This window comes from Manacus candei, unplaced genomic scaffold, assembly GCF_025592945.1.
Source record: "Manacus candei isolate 608988 ecotype Guabito, Panama unplaced genomic scaffold, ASM2559294v1 h1tg000046l, whole genome shotgun sequence".
NCBI lineage: Eukaryota > Metazoa > Chordata > Aves > Passeriformes > Pipridae > Manacus > Manacus candei.
The window spans coordinates 1,481,050-1,496,143 of NW_026138094.1; the positions used below are offsets into that span (position 1 = coordinate 1,481,050).

The 15,094-nt window shown below is 49.1% G+C and overlaps 1 protein-coding gene across 1 annotated transcript; it reads right to left on the bottom strand.

Annotated features, from left to right (window-relative positions):
* Positions 1-8,322: 8,322 nt before the first annotated feature.
* SEC11A (SEC11 homolog A, signal peptidase complex subunit) lies at positions 8,323-15,036 on the bottom strand. Its single transcript, XM_051796500.1, has 6 exons — positions 14,902-15,036; positions 14,680-14,789; positions 12,861-13,010; positions 9,477-9,596; positions 8,950-9,007; positions 8,323-8,803 (listed from the first exon to the last, which is right to left on the bottom strand). The coding sequence occupies exons 1-6, from the start codon at positions 14,950-14,952 to the stop codon at positions 8,753-8,755; spliced, it is 540 nt and encodes a 179-aa protein (XP_051652460.1). The 5' UTR covers positions 14,953-15,036; the 3' UTR covers positions 8,323-8,752.
* Positions 15,037-15,094: the final 58 nt, after the last annotated feature.

The window sequence follows — 15,094 nt, forward strand, 5'->3', positions numbered from 1 at the left end:
AAACAGGGCTGGAGGTGACACGTCCCCCTTCAGCAGCAGTGGGTCAGAGCCCAAACTGCAAACACAGCTCTAAACTTACAGGGAGAAAAAATCATAAAGTGCTCCTGTGTTAGTGAGTGAGTTAGTTAGTGTTAGTGAGTGCTCACAGTGAGTGTATGTTCCCTTGGGTGGCCAGCCTGTGCTCTCTCCTGCCCAGGATCTGTACCACAGTGATGGGCAGAGCCTTCTTCTTCTCCATCACCCATCAGGGAGGTGGCTGCCTCCGCCAGCCTTGTGTCCAGCTGTGCTGGATGTCTTGGGCTGCCATGGGGGATCTCACTCCGCTCCCTCACCATGTGTTCAGCAGGAGTATGGCTGAGCAGGCAGTACTGAGCACTCTTTGAGGAGGTGGCCCCTTTGGGAGCCATGGGGCGCATGAATATGATGGTCACCACAGTTCTGACCTTCACGTTCACATCGTGGCAGTGTCACCTCCTCCATCGAGTCAGTGGAGAGAGGAGCCCTGAGGCCCTCAGTCCTGGTGGCTGGAATGACCACTTGGGCTCTGGTGTCCCCAGCCACCCCCCACATGCCGGTGCTCCAGCTGGACAGACAGATAGAGACACCCCCAGCCCTTCTTCATTTCCTCTCACAGCCTGTGTCCCTCCCCACATGTCCTGCACTGTCACTGCCCTGAAAAAAAACACAGCTTGAAATGGACCGACATTATCCCAAGCCTTTTCTTCAAAACAGTTTTAAATTCACTCATGGTGCTGGAAATTTGGAGTGTCTGGAGAAGGCCTGGGATGTAGGAAGGCAGGAGGAGGAGGATGTGAGGTCCAGAGAAGATGCTGCATTTGAAGGAAGAGCCTGGTGCTGCCCAGCTGAGTCTGGTTTCCCTCACGCCGGGCAAGGGGTGTTTTTTGAGAAGCTGAGCAGCATTTCTCCACTGCAGGGAAGAGCAAGATGAAGGGTTACCTGTAGGATTATGAAGGATGAAGCCAGGGATAAAGTGATCCCAATTACAGAGAGCAGAGGAAAGAGCCCCAGGCAATTACGGCACCAACTGAAGCATGACGGGGTTAAGTCCTGTTCCTTCAGGGAAGCACAGGCAGCCTCCTGGGGACATGGGATGAGCAGTGGGAAGCAGCACAGTGTTTCTAACATAGTGAAGGCTTTTGCACTGTTCTAACTAAATACACAACGAGTGGACACACATCTTCCTCCTTTTGCAGCTGGTGGCTGCAGGTGTTACCTCAGCTGAAGTGGGAGCAGAGGAACAGGTATTTTGATTCCAGTGGCACTGCAGGCATGGGAAAGGCTGGGAAAAGGAAATCAGGGAGTTCCTGCCCTGTTGCAGTGTCATTATAAACCCTCAGAAACTGAGGGGACACTGGATTAATTGCTGAGTACTGAGGCTTGACCAGATGGAGTGTGTGTGTAAGATGGGAGCCCATAACTCTGATTTCAAGCCTGGGAAGAGCAATGGAATAGCTGCTCAGGGACTTGGTGGAGGCAGGAAGAGGGAGCACGACTCAGGGCAGCCAGTGGGGTTTTTATGGAAAACAACTGGTGAAAGGGCCCTGAGCTCAGCGCTCGCTAAGCAGCAGCAGCACCAGTGCTGGGATCCAGGCAGGGCTCTGAGAACAGCAATTCCATCTTCCCCACCACTTTGGTAAATACCAGCCCCAGACCATAACAGAGAGACCAGGTTTTCTCTGGATTTTTCCAGTCTTCACAAAAAAGTGATGTTGCACTCAATTTTGGAAAAATAACTGGTACCCTTGGGAAAGGCATCAGGGCTCAGCCCCTGGTCACCAGCCTGGCAGGGTTTGGGGTAGATTTGCTGCCTCTGCCTTCATCCTGCTTTGGTGCCCAGAGTGAATTCCTCACCTGGAGCCTGCTGGAGCCTCCAGCATTCCAGGCAGGAATTGTCACTGCAGTGCTCCTCCACTACTTGCTCTCTCCAGCCCAACAGCTACCAGCCTCCAAGGGAATCTTCCCAGCTTATATGTAAAAAATCACAATAGAAATTCTGTTTTATAAATCTGTTTTGCTGACAGAAGTCAGCATGGCTTCCACAGGTGGTGCAGGAGATGGGGCTGTTGGCCACCAGCTTCCTGCAAGGAGCCAGGGAGGACAGAGATGACTCCTTGAAAAATGCCAGGCTGCTGATGGTTATTCCTCGAGGCAGAGGAGGGGGCTGAACAGAGCTAACCCTCCCCTCTCCCATGGGACTTACCCTCTGGGGCTGCGTGAGAGCAGCCCTGCACAGACCCACACCCTCCAGGAACGGGCCCTTCTCACCCAAAACACCTCAGCTTCTCCCGGTGCCTCCAGCTGGAGGCAGCAGGGGTTGTTTTGCTTTCTTTTCCCCCAGTAATTCTCACACACCATTTACTCTCCCGATCACTGCTGACCACAGATCTGACATTTTCACAGCAAAATTTGTTACAACCCCAACGTTCCAGATGGTAACACTTAACTCGGAACCCGTTGTTTTATAAATGGAGTTAAAATTGTTTTTTCCCCCTGTGCACCATTTTATATTTATGTACATTTGAATTCCATCTTTTTTATTACCCAGGCTCTTCCCTCTTGCCTCCAGCCTTTTGTTCTTTACCTTTTAGCAAATGATTTTCCCCCATAAGGAGCTCAGCACCTCTTCCAAGGCCGCTTTCTTTCTTCAGGAGCCTTTGCTGAGGGACCTTGCCAAATACCTTTGGGAAATCCCAATGGGCTCCCCTTGCCCATACACCTCCAAACTCCTTCAACAAGCTCCAAGTCTACTTTTGGAGTGCCTTATTCCTTATCACCTGGGGTGTCCTATTCCTTATCAAACTCTTATCTGCTGTATGAGCAGTAACAGACCTGTGAAACGGGCACGATTAGCAAATTCTCCAGATGTACTGAAAAATTAAGTAGGATTTCACCAGGCAAAGGAGACTGTAACTATGCAATATAAATGGATTTAAAAACTGCACAGCCAAGAGGTCCTTGTTAACAACAAATGTAACAGACCAACCTGGAAATACCCTGGTTCAAGGAGTTTAAAGCAAGGTCCATTTTGTTCCTTCTCTTTTGAATTATGCTTTGCATCCAGGTCTGGAGTCCTCAGCACGGGGCAGACAGGAACCTGTTGGAGCAAGTCCAGATACAGCAACAGAGATGCTCTGAGGGCTGAAGCCTCTCTGCTCTGGAGACAGACTGGGAGAGATGGAGGTGTTCAGCTGGAGAAGAAAAGGCTCTAGGGAGACCTTAGAGCCCCTTCCAGTACCTAAAGGGGCTCCAAGAATGCTGGAGAGAGAATTTGGACAAGGGATGGAGGGACAAGACAAGGGGGAATGGCTTCCCATTGCCACAGGGAAGGGTTAGATGGGATACTGGGAGGGAATTGTTGGGTGTGAGGGTGGTGAGGCCCTGGCACAGGTTGTCCAGAGAAGCTGTGGCTTCTCTGTCCCTGGAAGTGTTGAAGGCCAGGTTGGATGAGGCTTGGAGCAACCTGGGATAGTGGAAGGTTTCCCTGCCCATGGCAGAGGGTGGAATGAGACAGGCTTTAAGGTCCCTTCTAACCCAAACCATTGTGCAATTCCGTGCTTGGTACCTTGGCATTGACTCTGCATCCCCCAGAGAGGTGACCAGGCGGCCTGGAACAGACTCTGAGCTGTGGAGCTCCAGAACTCAGTGCAGGCTTCCCATGCCCTGCAAATACCCACCTGGGCAGGCAAATGTGTGCTCAAAACCGATGGCTCTAATAAAAAACAAATACAAAGGGTAAAGGCCTCAAATCCCCCTATTTATCTCCTTCACAGAGCTCCTGGTGCCAATAAAACTCTTAGCAGCAGTTAAGTTGTTTCAGCCTCTTCACCACTTTTCCAAAGCCAGGTCCTGCCACATGCCTGAGGGTCTATTTTGATGCATTTTCCTCTTGTTTACAGAGATTAAATCCCTCTGTTACATCCATTCGTCCACAGGCAATAGCTGTTGTTTATAAAAAATAAAATTTGAAATCTCACACATCTTGTTTTCAACTCATTTTCAATTTTCATTTAAGCTGTAAATGAGTTGTGGTTTTCCCTGAGGTTTCCCACTCACTCCACGCCTTCAGGACATATTACAAATAACTGCTCTGCAAGAAGACTCAGAGAAGAAAATCGTGTTTTCTTGCAGGCAAATCCAGGTCCAGCTCAGAAGTGATCCAGCCAGAACTGCACAGCAGAAATCTGACATCCCAGTTTGAGTGAACTAAGGTTCAGAGAAGTTAATTTTCTCCATATTATTTTTACTTCAGTCTCTCAGCTCGGTTTCTACAGGGGAAGGACAGGTTGGAAAAGGTGATACCAAGATGTTCATCAGAGAGAGCTGCAGGAAGGGTTTTTGAATTATTAAACAAAAGGAACAAAAATAGCCAAAAGATGAGGAGCTGGGCAGAGGGATCAAGAGACTGAGAGTGTGTCTGCTCCTGGATCACAGATGTCCTGGATACAGAGGGTGGGTTTCTAGTCCATCCCTATTTAGACTGTTCTTCTCTGTGAAGATGTTGAATCCCCCCAAGGTTTAGGGAGTCCTGTGAGATCAGGCATTCAGAGGACATGCTAGAACTGAACACGTATAGGAATTTCCCCATGAGCAGGAACAGATTTAACACACAATGTGCTCAACCAGCAAGAACCAGCACGCAGGCAGGTCCTGCTCCACAGGGAAACAGGATGGAGCTGGTGGTTTTTTACAGCAACTGAGGGATAAACAGGGATAAGCAAACAGTTGCTACTGCGCAGACTATGAACAGCACAGGCACCCAATTACGGTGAAATAGATCCAACAAGACAGATTTTTCAGGAAAGCCACTGTGCCCCTTCTGAATCCAACATGCTCAGGCTGGTGGGTTTACCCCTGCAGAGACCTGTGGCTCCTGACAGGTGAGATGACAAGGGAGGGAGAAGGTAAAAGGGGCGGGGAGCTGTTGAATTGGCTCAAAAGGCAGTGTGGGTGCTGCTTCTCTCCTCCCAGCAATGAGACTGTGGGGCTCAGTCACCCACCACGCATCGACTGCCACCCTGACCTGCTGACATTGCTGAACGGTCAAAGCTGGGCCTCTCTGGCATCACTCTGGCACTCCTTGCTGCTGGAGGATGAAAACAGGACACTCCTCATCTGATTCAGGCACTGAGTCACTGACACCATGTGGGGCTGCTGCAGGGCCATAGAAACAGCTGCTCTGCATTCCCCCTGCTCTGGCACAGGAGGGTCCCCAAGGGATGTGCTCTGCCTAAGCCACCTCTCCTCTCTTCTTCTCCTTTTCCTCCTTCTCTCCTTCTCCTGGCCAACTCTTGGCATGTTTTGCAAGCTGCACGCTTGGTTTGCACTGTGCATTTCTCCAGCAGAAAATGGTGTTCAAACCATGCATGGACAAGGTTTCACCTTGGAGATTCTCCTCAGAAAAAATACAGCTGACCTGTTCTGATTTTGAGGGCAGGGAAATCACCATGAGATTATCCAGTCTCCGATGATCTACAAATCTGAGCCCTGTAAATTTCTGCTAAGCAACGTGCAGAGACAGATCTGGATGAACCACCTCATGCTTGCTGCTGTTTAACCAACAACTGCGAGTTCAAGCATCGTAAATATACAAAACCAGCCTCCATCTCCTGGAGCTTCAGCTTGCAGCACATAACCCCTCACAGCTCACCTCCCAGCCACCATGCTCTTGCTTCTGCATTTAGCTTTGATATGAAAAAAAAAAAATCACCCAACAGAATTCCAGCAATGATCAGGCACAGCCCAGCGTGGCTTTGCTCCATGAAACAGCTCCTGCTCGTGAAGGAATCCATACCCTGAACTGCGGATGTGACCAAATAGTACTTAAACACTGGAATTGCTACCAGAAAACCTGCCCTGTTTGGCTGTAACCACAACAGAGACAGGAGCAATCTCAGCCCTGGCAAATTTTGTCTTCATTACTCTTCTCCTTTATAAACCAGACCTTTCAACACCCATGTAGTTTACAGGCAAATCCCATTCCTGTGGTGACACAAAGATCTCTGTCCATTTCTAAAGCCTCCAGTGTCACAGGCTTTGCTGGAACTGCCCAAAGAGCTTCACCTTTACAAAAAATAGAATAATACTGAAACAGAACACAAAGACACATCAAGTTCTAGCAGCAAATGCCTTGGCTCTGTGAGAACCCAGCAGTGCTCCCAAACAACTCAACATCAGCACCCAGCCGGCCAGAGATCCTGCTCACTCTGTGGCTTTTCTGCTCAGCAGAGCAGAATAAACCTGGTGGGGAAGAGCCAGCAACAACTCTGTGTCATCCTGCCCCCACATCCCCAGTTTCCAGTTTGTGCAGGCTCGTGCCCAGCCCCCTCTCATCCCACTGTGGAGGGAAAGGTGTTGCAGGGATGCAGGAAGTGATGTGGGAGGTGGTGGGTGCTGGAGCTGTGAGGCTCCTAATTAGAGCCAACACCTCACTTCACGGCCACAGGTAGCAGAACTGCACTGAGCTGAAAACAGGCAGAGCACGGGCTGCAGAGATGAATTCCCAAATCCCACAGTACAGCCCCCCATTTAGGGCAATTGTTTCTGCTCAAGTACCTGCAGACCCCAAAGAGACAATTCCCAAAGCTGGGCTGCAGTGGGCTCCAGCCCACCCCCATCCCAACAAGCCTGCATTTTTTAAGCATTTTCTGGTCAATTCCTTCACACAGCATCATGCACGTGCAGGGCACACCCTCCTACAAGAGCCCACGTGGGGGTTGGCACCCACATTGCCACGAGTGTGTCCTCCAGCCACAGGGACTCCTGACACCAGCCATGGTCATCCTGCCAAAAACTGGGGGCTCAGCAGTTGAAGAGCTAATCCTTGCTCCATAATCATAAATCCTTTGTGTTTTAGCCTTTTTTTTTTGTTACATTAACTCAGTGACAGGAACACAACTGCTTCTGCATGCTCAGATATTTGGAGAAGGTGTGAAGTGGAGGGGACTCGAGCAGCAGCAGCACTACCGGCGAGGTGTTGATTAGCAGCTTTCAGATGAACTCAACTCAGCACTTTGTGTGAGCCCGACTTAAAATCCCATTTATGCACAAAACCTGTTCAAGCTGAAGGCAAGGCAGGGACAAATTCAGCCTCAGCACAAGTCGCAAAGGCAGAAATGCTGTTCCAGATCCTCAGGAAGGTGTTCCAAGCCCTCAGGAAAGTGCTCCATGGTGATGGTAGCTCTCAGCTAGGAATTCTATGTTCTCTCGCTGCTGCCTGGGTTTGACTTTTGACAGAACATCCAATCCAAGCTTTATAGAGAAACTGTATCCACATGCTCCCCTCATGGGCTCTAATACTGGGAGCAAGAGACACAGGTTTTATTACCATTTTTATTACTAAGTTACGATTACTTAGAGCCACAGCTCCAAGGTTCAGTGCTGAGGGCTGGACCTGTTGTAGTGTCCCACAGGTGATTTTTTGCTTTATCATACTCAGGGAACAAAGCACCAGGTAACGCCAAAACCAGCAAAATGGTCCCATGGACGTAACTAATGGCACAATTCAACTCCAGAGATGGGACAGACCTGACAAACCCAATGAGGGGCATATGCAAGAGACTGGAAACAGCCATGAACACCCCACTGGGTTTTGTCCTTGCCTTTCCTGACTGCTTTTGCCTCACACAAGCCATGTGAGTGGCAGCTGTGATGATCTGCACTGATCCCTGTTGCTGTGGAATCTTGGAGTGTGAAGAGCTGATAACTACAATTACCTTGTACCTTTGCCCTGGGCTCTCTCTGACACCACATCTACACCAGCAGGACCACGAGCCTGAATGAGAAGCCCACAAAAACAGCTGTTGCACATAGTGAAAAGTGGGTTTTTAAAATCAGACCTCAGGGCAGTCTGTAGCTTTCAGGTGAGTTGTTAGACCTGGCCAACTGCAGGGAGTACCAGAGACCTGAAATGCTTTTCCAAAACTAGGCAATTTTTCTTATTGCTTTGTGCTAAATCATCCCTGACAAACAGCTGTGGATATTTCCCATCTCAGTCCTTCTGTTACCTAGTGCTACAATGCATGAAGTAATACTTTGCCATCTTCTGCCCCAAATACCTTGCAGTCTTGAAGCAGATTATTTCGGTGTGATTTACAGAAACAGAAATATTAAACAGATCTACAGCTCAGGGTAGATTATTCTCCAAAAAGAGATGAAAGGAGCAGCTGCTATTGCTCTGTGAAGAAAGGACAAGTTAGATGGTGGCTCTAGGAGTCAGTCTGCAACAGCAAATCCCAGGTACCCCCCAGAAACTGGGCAAGGAGGCTGCTCCCAGCAGGGCAGTAACAAAGAACGTGGCAGGGCTCGTACCGAGCGAGAGGAAAAAATCTTTATTCCAGTTCTGAATTGGCAAAAAACCATCACGGCCACAGCTCACCACTGGACAGTTCAGTCAGCACAGGGAGAGGGCACCTGGCCCAGTGAGGCACAGACTGAGGACACAGTCCCGGAGGCACTTGGAGAGGAAGCTCAGCTTCAAAGTACAAACACTAAACAGTTTGGCTGAAATTTTTAATATAAAAATTCACTAAAAAGGCTGAAGTGTGACAAACCATTGGAAATACTGTGACAAACATTCGCCCTTACGCAGTACAAACCAAAACAAACCCAAACTGGCAAGAAGCTTTGAAATGCAGGTTTTCTTCTTCCTCCTGGCACTTTGGACGATCAGCTACTTAAAACGTTCATCTAGAAAAATCCATGGCACCTTCACCTCGTAGTTCAGTGCAAGGGGCTACTCTCGATGCACCAGCACAAACAAACCCAGTAAAAAGAGGACTGCATACTGGAAGAGAGAGCAGAGGAGACTCAGGAGCACATACTCATGTCTGCAGCAGCAAACATACAGGACACAGGGTTCTGCCTGTGTGTTCTCAGGAAGGAATTTTAGCTGGGGTGGGAAAAGCAGGTAGGAAATAAAAGAGCTCTTACCTTAAATTTTGGATAATCATTCATTAAGATAGTCACTATTCCAATATATGGCACGAACCTACAAGAATAAAGGTTTTCTTGAAACAAACACTATTCCAGGCTGCAGAAGAGTCATGCTGAGAGCTATAGTCAACAGGCTGGGGGATTTTGTCCTCCCAGGCAGGGCAGCTGTAGCAGTGGGGCTGAGTGGGAGCCCTAGAGCGTGTTTCAGCCTCTGCCTGATTCAGATCTTAATTTCCTACGAAGGCTGAGCCTCACAGAATAAATTTGATGGCAATTCTGATCAAGCCTGAGCATTCACTGCTCTTGCGCTCATGTCCATCCAGCATCACCATCTCGGGATGCAGCTCACAGCTTGGTATCTCCCCTGAAGCCAAGCTCAGAACTGAACCACCTGTTCTTCTGAGCTCTCCACACTTTCAGACAGGTCACAAAACCCAGCAGGGAGGGCTCAAGAGGAGGGGGAATTCCCATGTGGCTTCAGGGAGGGCTGTGTACAAAGCCACACCACTTTCAACTTCACTCACCCTCTCGCTCGTCCTACTACGTCCTTCTTCTCCAGCCAGTGCTGCCCCCGTTTGTAGAGCCCTCTGTCATCCACGGCGTTGTTGTCTCCCTTTGTCAGAAATTTGATGTCACCGTTTTGCCTGGCAAAGACAAGACAGGCAGGTAAGGCAGGGAAGGAGCTCGTTAAAAGCTGTTCCAGAACAAGTGTGAAGAGCCCAACACAAGGGCACTTGAAGCAACCGTGTCCCACAATTTGAGCAGGATGAAACAGGGAAACTCTGTCAAATGCAGCAGAAAGCAGATGGTTTGGAAAAAAACTGCCAAGGAAAGAATGAATTCTGGCCCCAGCCAAGCTTTACAGCAGAGTTTAAGAACAGAACCATCAGCGTGAGGCACACAAAGGTGCAGCCTCTTGGCTTTTGACCTCTCTTGTACTGATGCTTCTCTTGTTTCACACAAATGTTCAGGGTTCCCTACATCACCCAGAAGGAGAGTCTGGGGTTGAAACACGCAGCTCTGCTCAGCAGTGGGCAGAAGCAAGCTGAAACTTAGAAGTTATTAGGAAAGGAGACTGGAAAAAACCAAATAATACCATGATGATACTACATGAACTCATGGTGTGCCTACAGGTGGAATGCTTTGGGCAGTGCTGAACCCCCTACACCCTTTTCTGCAATTGGAGGGAAGAACTTGTAAAGGTTCAGAAATGGATGACAAGGTCTGGAATCACTTCTATACAAGAAGCAAAAGACCTTCAGCCTGGAAAAGACAGAGCTGATGGGAGATATGATGCAGTCCAGCACAAATGACATACAACAATCAAACAGCTTTTCACTGTCTCTTCCAATGCAAGACTCAGAGGGAACCAAAAGGAACTCAAGAGGTAAGGGGTTAAAACCAGACAGAGAAGGTGCTATGCAGAACTAGCCACAGCACAAACTAAACTGTGTCTCTGAGCAAGGGTATTTTGGTTGCTAAAAAATTATATTGGTTCAAAAGGTAACCAGATACTCCATGGAACTTGCTTGAACTTGGAACTTGTAGAAAGCAGGGAAATTATCTCTATATACTCTTTAATTCATCCTGAGATGAATTAATTAGCTTGCCAGAAACAAGATCCTGGAGCAGATGAACCTTTGCTTTGACCTGGAAAGAGCTTTTTAGATCCTTCCCCAGCCATTCCCATTCAGCTTGTGCCACTACTCAGGGATTAGCTGGGCACTCTCAGCTCACTGTGGCACCTGCAGGCAGGGGCTGAGCAGGAGTGTTCTCAGTGTTTGGATCTCAGCTTTCTCACAGAAACAACACATCAAATGTAGCACAGGAAAGCACACAGAAGGTCTCTGGAGCTCATGCTGTTTTCATCATGCCTGAATACCAACATGTGTTCCTTGACAGGAGAAACCTGTAAGGAAAAAAACGGCAGGGAAAAAGAACAGCTCTTTCTTCAGTGCACATTTGGCTTGTCATGTGGGAACAACAAACACTCCAGGAGCTTAGAGACACAGCCTGGGAAAAGATAAAGATCTCCAAAGGTGCAGATAATGTAGTTTAGCTTTGAGGAGTGATGGCACAGGAGCACAGCACCTTATTGAGCACAATCAAGGCTCTATCAGGACGCGGTATGAGAAGCCCCAAGCACAGTACTCTGCTGTCTGAGAGCTGAGTGAAGGTTGGTCTGGCTGTCCTGTTCCAAACCCACTAAGTAAATTTTGACCGCAGACTCTTTGTTAGTGATAAAGAATGAACCCAATTTTGGGCTGAAACAAGAAGAAAAGGCCAGCAAGTAACAGATACTTTCTCACTGACACAATACTGATGTGAACTGGGGCCTAAGTTGCCACATAATCATGAAAAAAAACACTGTTTCTGTTTTCCTGCATTTTGACACTCCTGTCAGCTTCTGCAGAGACCTCTCACTTCTAAACTGGCATCAGAAAACTATTATTTAAGTAGTGAAAGAAGCAGCTGACACCCAAGTCCTGCTTTCAGGTCACAATACGGATTTTTTCAGTTTCTCCCTCCTAACATAAAGATCAGGTCTGGGTTTGGTTGTTTTAGTTAAATGAAACCTAAAATACTAGAGAACAGCTTTACCTCACAGAATCCAGGATTGGCACTAAGGTCATATTACATTTAAACAAAAAATAGTGCTGGATACCTTAATATCTAGAGATAGAGCTAGGCAGAAAAAAGAAAGGTGGGTAACATCTGGAGAGGAACTGCTGGACAGAACAGGGAAGGAGGAAAGTTGTATTTCACCTAAAAGAGTAACCACAACATCACAAAAAGTGCATGTGCAACATTAGGTATCAAATTCACCCCGTAAACTGACCTTCTTTTTAAATTAGTGGTATCAAAGAATGGCACTTTGGAAACCGACATTGTTCAAAGTTTTGGGTACAGAATAAATCTGAACAGCAAAGAATCTGCCCTGCCTCCTGGGAGAGGTGCTGCTCCCTCAGAGCCAAGATTCCAGCTGCACTATTTCTGTGTACAAAGCTGGCTGACCCTGAGCTGGGCCAGACAACTGGTCAGCCACCAAACCACTGACTCCATTCCTTCACACACACAACCTGCCCAGTGCTGAGAGACTGAACAGTACACGGAGACTCTGAGCATAACAACACACAGCTTCCTACAGGGATGAAACACAAGACTCTGCAGGACAGCAGGAACTAGGACTATAAGCTTTAAAACATCACATTCTACACACAAAATACTCCCCGCCACAGCTCTGCCTCTACAAGAGTCACTTCACACACACACAAATGCAGCTGTACTACGGGAGACAGCACAGCACAGCAGCTCGGGGTGGAAAGGATGGCACAGGACACAGTAAGTGGTGTCAGCCTTCCAGTGCCTAAAGGGCTCCAAGAGAGCTGGAGAGGGTCTTGGGACAAGGGCCTGGAGTGCCAAGACAAGGGGGAACGGCTTCCCACTGACACAGGGCAGGGTTACATGGGATACTGGGAAGAAATTCTTCCCTGTGAGGGTGGTGAGGCCCTGGAACAGGTTGGCCAGAGAAGCTGTGGCTGCCCCATCCATGAAGTGTTCAAGGCCAGGTTGGATGGGGCTTGGAGCAACCTGGTCTAGTGGAAGATGTCTCTGTCCATGGCAGAGATGAGCTTTAAGGTCCCTTCTAACACAAACCATTCTGTCATTCTACAACTTGGAGAGTCCAGGAGACTGGCACAGACTCCCCAGCTTGTGCTTTCTACTGAATGATCTTTCCAAGTAAACCAAGGAGGGCAGATTTTGCTTCTCTGAAACTTCTGTGTTACTTCCCACAGCACCTGGATATCTATAATTGACATCCCAGCCACTCATTAACCCAAGGACATGAGGAATAATATCATTTAGGTACATAACAGCAGTAGAACCCCCCCAGATCCTTAACATACTTCTCGTGGATTTTCAGGACACGATGGACTATAGGAATTTCCCTTCCTTCTATCCTAAAGACGACAATTTCTCCCACTCTGATTGGATCTTCAATTCGGTTCGTGAGGAACAGGAGATCTCCTCTGTGGAACGCAGGCTCCATGCTCCCACTGAAAGAGAGAAGAGGAGCAATTGAACAATATTTGAACACTCAGAATCAGGTTTCAGAGTTTATAGTCCTTTAAGAAAAATCTCAAAGAACCTCGATGAGAAGAAAAGCTGTGGATGCCCCATCCACCCCTGGAAGCATTCAAGGCCAGGCTGGAACCTTGATGAAGAACTCCCAAGAAAAACCACCTTGGGGATCAGGCAGGTGTGTAACCTCTATTGCAATCAGGTTTTCAATCACCACAGTACCAGTAGTTTGGATTTTTTAGAACAAGAGCACTGCCAGCACCTGGTGTTACAAGCACATCCAATAGGAAAAGCTTTCTGAATAAGCAAAAAGCTGATGACAAACAGTATCTTTTGATTTCTGAGCTCACCTCTGGCAGGGTAACACTGGCAGTGCTGCAAGCTTTTTTATTTAATTTATTTTTTACAGATTGATTGTCCTCAGGAACAAAGCATTGAAAATACTGGACTCTTGAATTCCCATCTGGAACAGATGTGCGTGAGAAAAATTCATTATTGTGATTCATCGCTTTGCTTAATGATCTCATTTCAGACACCTTGACTCAAGTTATTTTTCTCATGTCTTGTAAATGGCAATTGTTAGCAACTACTTATTCTTCCTAATTCCACATAAATAATGCAAAACAGAAAGATGAACTTTAAGTTCCGCGTACATTCATGTTTTATCTGGGGACTGCGCAGCAGCTGCTCTTCAGAACAGCAGATCACATCGCTGAAGAGGAGATGTGACCTCAGGGCCCCCCGTCTTACTCACTGGGAGGAACAGCAGGAAACATCTACCTTATGCTTTGCATCAAGGAGGGAGTTTTGGTAAGTGCCACGTGGTCGTGGCATTACATCATTTCTACATCATGAACACCAAACAGAAACACAGAGAAAGGCCAGTGTGGACGCAAACCAGCATCTGTGCCAGCATCCAATGGAAGCTCACAGAACTTGTCCGAGGCAGCAGGAGGGTGGGAGTAACACCATTGGTAACAGCCCCGGTGGTACCAGCCCTGGTGGTACCCACTGCACAGTGCTGCTGCAAGGGCAACATCTTACACCCAAAACATCCAGTGACAGCGATATCCTCGATCCTCAGGACCACCTCTGTAATGGACAGTCACAGAACTACAGAATCCCACAAGGATTTGGGTTGGAGTGGGTCTTAAAGCCCATCCAGTTCCACCCCCTGCCATGGGCAGAGACGTCTTCCACTAGACCAGGTTGCTCCAAGCCCCATCCAACCTGTCCCTGAACACTTCCAAGGATGGGGCAGCCCCAGCTTCTCTGGGCAACCTGTTCCAGGGCCTCACCACCCTCACAGGGAAGGATTTCTTCCCAGTATCCCATGTAACCCTGCCCTGTGTCAGTGGGAGGCCATTCCCCTTGTCCTGTCCCCTACTTGCCTGTTCATAAAGTCCCTCTTTTTCTTTTTCACAAGCCCCCTTAAGCCCAGTCCAGCCAGCTGACAGAGCAGTGGGCGAGATGCTGTTTTTACCCACTTCCTCTTCCCTCGCTATTCCTGAGCCTGGATTCTCATTGAGCCTCTCGCCCGCCGGGGCCGGGGCAGGAGCCTCCAGCTGCCCCATTCCCACAGGGAATCCCCGTCGGGGGCCCGACCCCGCAGGGGGTTTAACCCCCCACACCCCCGGGACTGACCTCAGCACCACCACGATGGGGCTCTCGCTGCCCGTCACCACCATCAGCCCCTTCCAGATCATGAGGGCGGAGGACACGATCATGCCGAAGTTCAGCACCTGGTAGTACAACTGAGGGGGGGGTGGGTCGGTCAGGCCCCGCCGCCCGCGCAGGGCAGGGCGGACCGGCCCCCCCACTCCCCGGCTCCACGGACCCCCCCGGGCCCCCCGCCCCATCCGGCACCTGCCGCTTGTTCATGCGCCGAACATCGTCCAGAAAGTCCAGCGACAGCATCGCCGCCGCCGCCGCCTCCTCCTCCCGCCCGGCCGGCCCCGCTTCCGCTTCCGGCGCGTCACTGCCGCTTCCGCCGCGCGGGTGGGCGGCTCCGGGGGTGGATCCGCTCGGGGGGCCGGGGGTGCTCCCCATCCCGAACTCT

Coding starts and splice junctions, on each gene's coding strand:
- SEC11A (XM_051796500.1), bottom strand. CDS start 14,952: ATGCTGTCGCTGGACTTTCTGGACGATGTTCGGCGCATGAACAAGCGG. Junction 13,011..14,679: donor CCCATCGTGGTGGTGCTGAG/GTCAGTCCCGGG, acceptor TCTCTCTTTCAG/TGGGAGCATGGAGCCTGCGT. Junction 9,008..9,476: donor GTAGTAGGACGAGCGAGAGG/GTGAGTGAAGTT, acceptor TTATTCTTGTAG/GTTCGTGCCATATATTGGAA.